We start from the raw sequence: 7,901 nt of genomic DNA, 5'->3' as shown, positions 1-7,901 counted from the left end.
GCAGCACTACTGTGTATAATCTGGGTGTACACATACGTATCTTGTGTAAAGTACACCTTCAGAATTCCCATCAGGAAAACAAACAAACAAAAAAATTCACTGCCATCAAATCGATTCAACTCATAGCGACTCCTCTTTGGGTTTCAGAGGTGGTATCTCTACACAAGTAGATTGCCCAATCTTCCCCTAGGAGTGGCTGGTGGGTTTGAACCGCCAACCTTCTGGTTAGCAGTCAAATGCCACATACTCAGTACCAACTTACATACACATTAAGGTAAGTTTGGAATATAAAGCAAAACATGATTGCATAGTCATTCATCCAGTATGTGTATCTGAGTGCTAACATTGGCCCACAAGAAATCAAAGCAATGAAGTCCTTGGTTCTCATGATACAGAAGAAACTACACTTTTAAAAAGGTCAACAACCTTTTGCCTGGAACGCTCTTTCATGGCTAACTTGTTCTTGGTCTTCACTTGAGTGTCATCAGGGCTTTCTGTTCTAAGTTAGGTCTTACGACTCCCTATTCTCTCACAGCTCTTCATATTTTATGTTGTCTTTGGGGGCCACACAGTTAATTTGACTCATAGCAACCTCATATGGCAGAGCAAAACTGCCCAATAGGGCTGTCTAGGCTGTAATGTTTACAGGGGCAGATCCCACTGGGTGAGTTTGAACCGCCAACCTTCCGATTAGCAGCAGAGCACTGCACCACCAGGGTTATTATGTGTTCATTTTTCAACACTCATCTCCATACTGGGGAAGGGGAGAGAGTGTGTTTGAGGGCCCTGTCTGTTGTGCACACCAATGAAGTCCTGGCAATGCAGCTGGCATAGCCGCCATGCATAAAAACTGTCAGATGCTAGGAAAACATGACCTTCAATCACATGTAGCTTTTACAACCACTTACTCGGTAAATAGCAGTATCTGCTTTTTACTGATGAGAAAAGGTTTAGTGGCTGAGAGTTTAGGTGTCCTGCTGGTACTCATCTAAGTTAGCCAAACTCCTCACACCAAATTTTAACCCCCGCCTCCCATAAGTAACCTCTCAAAATGTGAGTAACCTCAAAAAGCTCATTCTCTAAACTTGTCATAGGAGTCCCAGGGTGCTGCAGTTAGTGCGCTTGGCTGTCCATCCAGCGGTGCCTCAGAAGAAAGGTCTGGTGACCTGCTTCTGAAAAATCAGGCACTGAAACCCCTACAGAGCACAGTTCTTCTCTGAGACTCCAGAGGCTGCAATGACTTGGATTCACTAGATGGCAACTGGTTGAGTTTGGTTTTTGGAATTCCGTTATGATATGGGATTGTTACCCACCTGGGTATTTCAAATGAAAACAGGAGGAGAATGTATTTTTATCGTGTGAAACTCCAGAGATGTAAAGTATTAAACCCAAATAAGCATAGTGGTGTTCGGGAGCAAATGATCTTTCCTAATAGAGCAATCAAAACACATTGATTAATTCCTTTCTATCTTGCCTCCCATAAAGTTAGTAATAGGGCTTTGCAACAAAGCTTGTCCCTGCATGCCGATTACTTAACTAAACAAACACTAAGAGTTAGTGGGACGTGTCACTTGCCCCACAGACAGACACGAAAGACAACTCGAGCCCACTTCAGAGGTCCAAAGCCCTCAAGTCACTCCTCTGGCACTGCCTCCGGAAACGGCCCACACGGAGGTGGAGAAAAAGGGAGCGAGAAGGCGCACAGCGGGTACTGCGTGGGGTGGGGATGGCTGTGCAGACCGCGGTGGCAGGGCCTGCAGAAAGCCAGGTGTCAGCACAGAGAAGGGATTGCTGGGGGGTAGTCAGGCCGGCCCAATCAGTGGGTCCTGGGGAGTCAGACAGACAGCAGGTCCCCCACTCTACTCCCCACCCACCTTATTCGAGCCTCCGGAGAAGAGCAGCCAGATCAAGCTGGGAGTGCGAGGGGATTCCTATCCCCTTCTTCAATGCCCAAGAGAATGAGGACAAGAGCGACCCAAAAAAAGGGGGAAAGACCTGGATCCTTCCACAAGGGACGGCGCCCCCCGCTCCTGAGGCCGTTAACGCCCCCAAGCGGACCTGTCCTGTCCGCTGAGCCTATGCCGCCGCCTCACCTGAGGACTCTGGAGCGGCTGCACCCAGGCGTCGACGCCCTCCTGAGCCGCCCCCCGTCACCAGCCGGCCCGGAACGGGCCCAGGCTGAGCGAACCTCCTCTCTGGCCAGCCTTGGCCCTGCCACTCTTCCGGGAGACGTGGAAGGGCGACGAGGACCCCAAAACAGAGTGGCTTACGACCTGCCTGAGCGGCGGAGAGGAGAGCATCCACCCGCAGGCCGCTCAGGCGGCGGCGCCGACAACTGCGGGGCCCTCGCTCCTGGCCACGCCTCTTCCGCTTGCGGCGAGTCAAGCCTCGAGCCGAGCCTGGATGCGTGTGACGTAGCTCTCCTACAGAGAAAGACCTCCCCTGCGGGCCGGTGACAGTGAAGGCCACGCCTTAGGGGGCGGGGCATCCACTGGGAACCACGTGGGAAGACTGAGGCGATTCGTGGCTTGAGGGAAACCTCAGGCTTTGAATTGGGCGGAGCGTGATGCCTAGGTGGGCAGAGTCTTCTTCAGTCCTTTCACGTTTATAGAGGAAGATGCTGAGGCTTAAGGTAGGGTATGGAAATACAGGACACAAGGTCTCTGATTTCCAGACATTTAAAGGAGTCCTGGTGGCTCAGTGTTTAAGCGCTTGCCTGCTAACTGAAAGATCAGTTGTGAGAACTCTGGGAGAAAGATGTGGCATCCTGCTTCAGTAAAGATGCCCCAAAAAAAAAAAAAAAAGAAAACGCAAACTCACTGCCCTCTAGTCGGTCCAGATCCAGACTTATAGCGACCCCTCCTTCGGTTTCCCAGGCGGTATCACTACAAAAGTAGATTGTCCAACCGTCCTTCCGAGGAGTGGCTGGTGGGTTTGAACCGCCAGCCTTCTGGTTAGCAGTCAAATGCCTTAGGCTTGGAAATCCTATGGGGCAGTTCTGCTCCACCCTGTTGTCAGTGAGTGGAAATCGCCTAGCCCGCAAGGAGTATAATTTCTGGTTGTTGTTGTTGTTGTTGTTATATGCCGTGGAGTCGGACCCGACTCATAGCGACCCCTCCTTAGGTTTCCGAGGCAATATCACTAGGGAAGTAGATTGCCCCATCTTCCTTCCGAGGACTTTCTGGTGGTGTACACAAATCTTAAATAAACCAATGGCCCTGGGTGGTACAAAAGGTTAAGCGCTCGATTACTAACCAAAAGACTAACTAATAGGTCGACAATTTGAACTCACCCAGAGGTGCTGCAGAAGAAAAGCCTGGCGATCTGTTCTCGACATGTCACGGTCTGGAAAACTATGGAGCACAGCATATGGGTCAGCATGCGTCAGAATCCTAACTCACCTGCAACCAGGGCTATACGACACTACAGGGAGAAGTGAGTGGAGGCGGGTGGGGTACTTTCAATCCAGGGGTCAGGGAGCAGATGACCTTTGAGCTGAGACCCCAAGGATACAAAAGACCAGTAGACAGCAGTGCTATATGTAAGCTGGTAGGCACTTCACTGTTTGAATTTAATTTAAAATTCATATTCAATAATTCAGTAAATACTTAGCACTCACTGTGTGCACAGGATTGGAATAAATTGGCCTAATGACAAGCCTATAACTTAGACCCAATGATCTCCATTTTCAGATGGATGACACAAGAAGCTCAAAGACGTTGTAACTTGTCTAAGGTCATCTGGCCCCATGTGGGATCCACCTAATTCCAAGGTTTTGTCTTCAAATTAAGCGTAAATATTGGGAGTAATTACAATCCCTTGTTTTTTCCTCTCAAGTCAGATTTAGTCCAGTCCAGTAAAGAGAAAAAAACTCTCAGCCATTGTTGTTTGACTCATAGGGACTCCACGTTCAACAGAGTGAGACACTGCCCATACCTGTGCCATCCTCAAAATCATTCCTCTGATCCAAATCAAAACAACAATGACATACCATCTTGCTCCAGCTCTAGTAAAGTTCAAGACAGAAAATAACAAATGCTGGCAAGGATGTGGAGAGATTGGGACTCTCATACACTGCTGGTAGGACTGTAAAATGGTACTACTGTGGAAAGCTGTATGGCAATTCCTTCAAAAGTTGGAATTAGAAATAGCATTTGACCCAGCCATTCCATTACTAGGTATATATCATAAAGAAGTGAGAGCCAGGACAAGAACAGACACATGCACCCCGTGTTCGCCACAGCATTATTTACAATAGCCAAAAGATAGAAACAACCTAGGTGTCCATCAACTGAGGAATGGATAACCAAACTATGGTACATACACACAATGGAATACTATGCAACACAAAAGAATAATGTAGAATCTGCAAAACACCGCATAACATGGATGGACTTGGAGAACATTATGCTGAGGGAAATAAGTCAATCACAAAATGACAAATACTGTATTAGTCCATTATTGTAAAAGTCAAGGAAAGGTTTATCTATGGAAGGAAATTTTCTTTGTTGATTACCAGGGGTGGGAGGGTAGGGTAGGGTAGGGTAGGGAACACTGTTAGATAGATAGAGATAAATATTGATTTGGGTGAAGAGAAGGGCAGTGTACCAAGTGTGAGTGATCAATATGGTGGCGTTGAGGAAGAGAAACACATGGAGAGGTACATGGGAGGTACAGACAACAAGGATGTTGTTTTGCACATACAGTGCTGCATTGTCAGGGAAGGCAAACGTGAGTATGTGGCTGGATAGATGGGTGGACAGGCTGAACTAGTAGGTATGACTATGAAGAGGGGAGCGTACTCAAGACCATGTATAAGGTTGGCAGACAATGGTCCTATAAATTTATGTGTATGATCTGAATTCCCAGGTGTATAGTGGAGCTGACAAGGGGCAAGGTTATAGTTACTTCTTGGTCACAGCCAGCTACCCAGAGGGACCAAGTGGTTGAACCTGTGGGCTCAGAACCTTACCATCTTGCTCAGAACATCAAGCTCAATTGGCATAACGTATTACAGAAAACGTTGTTCCACCTCCTACTTTGGTGAGTAGTGACTGGGATCTTAAAAGCTTGCAAGCTGCCATCTAGATGCAACAATGGGTCTCTAGTCCAGGGCGAAGAAGAATGAAGAAAACAAAAAATTCATGGAAACAATTAGTCGTAGTGACTGGTACACCATCCGACCTGCAGCCTGTACGACTATGAGACCAGAACTAGATGGTGCCTGCCTACTACTGTGAACCACTTGGAAGGGAATCTATGTAGGAGATCCTGAATGGAGAGGGAGAAGAATATGGAACAAAACTCAAAATCATTTGGAGGAAAAAAAAAGAGGGGGGGGACCAAGTTTGCTGGCCCAATGGAGCCTGGTGGAACCACTGAGACTATGGCCCCTAGCTGCCTGTCAGGTCTGAAATTGAACCCACACCTGTGGCTTCTAGCCAAACAATAGACAGGCATATGAGTTGAACATTTACCTGAGGTAGATACACTCCTTGGAGAGAACAATCATGGGAGAAAGAAGGGCTGCTTATGCATAGGGAGACAGCTCAGGGGGCAGGAGTGCATGGAGGGATGGACACAGGGAAGAGGTAACTATGGGGAGGAAGTAGGAGGGGAGCTGCTTCATTGTGGTAAATTGTGGTCAATGTCATGAGACAAAGTGTATGTGAACTGCTATATGGAAAGTGAATTTGCTCAGTAAATTTTCACCCAAATCACAATAAAAAAAAAAAAAAATCATTACTCTGTTTGAGCCCAGTTTTGCAGCCACTGTGTCAATCTGTCTTGTTCCCGATCTTCCCCTCTTTCTCTGACCCTCTACTTTACCAAATATGATATCCTTCTCCAGGGAATGGTCCCTTCTGAAAACATGTCCGAAGTCTGTTAGTTAAAGTGTTTGCCTCTAAGAGCGTTCTGGCTACGCTTCTTTCCGAGACACATTTGTTTGTTCTTCCAGCAGTCTGTGGTATATTCAGTATTGTTCACTAACAACATAATTTAAATGTTATCAGTTCTTTGGTTGTCCTTTTTCATTGTCCAGATTTTGCATGCACATGAAGAGATTGAAAATACCATGACTTCGGCCAGGCACATCTTACTCCTCAGGATGACATCTTTGCTTTTTAACACTTTGAAAAGGTCTTTCAAAGCAGATTTGCCCGATGCAATATGTGGTTTGATTTCTGGTTTTTGTGTTTTTTTTCACTTTTTTTTTCTTTTCCCACTTCCTCCCCATGTTGCCATTTTCCTTCATCCATCTTTTCCATCCCTTCCTGCCTTCTGAGCTTTATCCCCTGGGCAAATGCTGCCCTTTTGATCTCTTAAGGTTGATTGTTCTAATGAATGCAGAGCTGGTTTTTAGGACCTTATATGCTTGTCTGGGAGGTCTGGTAGCGTAGGGCTGAAGGCATTTGACTGCTAACCAGAAGGCTGGCGGTTCAAACCCACCAGCCACTCCTCGGAAGGAAGGTTGGGCAATCTACTTCCATAGTGGTACTGCCTCGGAAACCCAAAGAGGGGTCGCAGTGAGTCAGGTCCGACTCAACGGCACATAACAACAACAACAACATGCTTGTCTGTCATTTAGCTGAAAGTTGAGCCACAAAGGTTGAGTTTGGTTCCCACCTTGAAGACTGTCTAAGGACCATCGTCTCGATGGTTCCACCAGTCTTCATCAGACCAATAAGCCTGGTCTTTTTTATGATTCTGAGCTTTGATCCACATTCTTCTCCCACTGTATTTGGGACCTCATATGGCAATCCCTTTCAGAGCAGTCAGCAATGGTAGCGGTCACCATATAGTTCTTCTGGTCTCAGGATTGTGGAGGCTGGGGTTCCCGTGGTCCCTTATTCCTTTGGATTAATTGTTTCCTTGCATCTTTGATTTTTTTCATTCTTCTTTGCTCTGAATGGGAAGAGACCAGTAGTTGCACCTTAGATGGTGTGGTGCAGTGTTTAAGGCATTTGACTGCTAACCCAAAGGTTGGCAGTTCCAACCTACAGCTGCTCCATGGAAGGAAGATGGAGCAATCTACTCCCGTAAAGATTTACACACACACACACACACACACACACCCCAGAAACCCAATGGGGTTGCTGTGAGTCAGAACAATGGCAGTGAGTTTGGTTTTCGGAGATGGCTGCTCGTAAGCTATTAAGACCACGGGAGCTACTCTCTGAAGCAGGATGTAGAACATTGTCTTTGTGGACTATGTCATGCCAATTGACCTTAGCATCCCCTGAGACCACAGTCCTAAGCCTCCAAGTCCAGCAACTCATTCCTTCAAGGTGTTTGTTTATGACTAAAAAGTTTTCATAACTTTGCCCGCTGTATGCCGTACTGCATTCATGGATATATTTGCAGCACATGCAAATACATAGGTAGAGATATCCTCTGTCAAACACATATATATTCATGAGTGTGGTCCCATTCACCTTCCACCTCTGTTCAGCTTGAGTGTCTATGTATCTACTCATAGATCATTGCTGTTACCGTTACTGCAGGATTGTGTATGTAATAGGATTCTCCAGTGTTGCCTTTACCTCTTACGCTCCTCCCTGTGTCTTCCACTGCCTTGATCACTTTGTGCTGAGATCCCCTGCACTGTATATTGCCTTTCCCTTCACCCGAGTTAATACATGTCTACTCTCTAGTTAGTGGCTTTCCCTCCCACCCCTGAGAATCTTCAAAGAATGTTTCTTTCTGTGTGTAAACTTTTTCTTGACTGTTTATACTAGTGGTCTCATACAATATTTGTCCTTTTGTGATTGACTGATCTGACTCAGCATAATGTCCTCCAGGTTCATCCATGTTATGAAGTGTTGTGCAGATTCATCATTTTTCTTTAACGTTGCATATGATTGTGTGTATGTACCATAGTTGGTTTATCCATTCATCCA

General features: G+C 46.4%; 1 protein-coding gene across 1 annotated transcript in view; it reads left to right on the top strand.

The window, feature by feature from the left end:
• The first annotated feature begins 2,078 nt into the window (after positions 1 to 2,078).
• The window catches only part of LGMN (legumain), a 114,328-nt gene continuing 108,505 nt past the window's right edge, over positions 2,079 to 7,901 (top strand). The window contains exon 1 of the mRNA XM_007944539.1: positions 2,079 to 2,414. Within this exon, the coding sequence (XP_007942730.1) occupies positions 2,079 to 2,414 (336 nt within the window). The remainder of the gene's footprint in view (positions 2,415 to 7,901) is intronic.

Source organism: Orycteropus afer, unplaced genomic scaffold (genome assembly GCF_000298275.1).
Source record: "Orycteropus afer afer isolate SDZICR_OR568_19922 unplaced genomic scaffold, OryAfe1.0 scaffold00127, whole genome shotgun sequence".
Lineage (NCBI taxonomy): Eukaryota > Metazoa > Chordata > Mammalia > Tubulidentata > Orycteropodidae > Orycteropus > Orycteropus afer.
The sequence above is the reverse complement of the archived record's forward strand: the minus strand, read 5'-3'. Positions and strand labels throughout refer to the sequence as shown.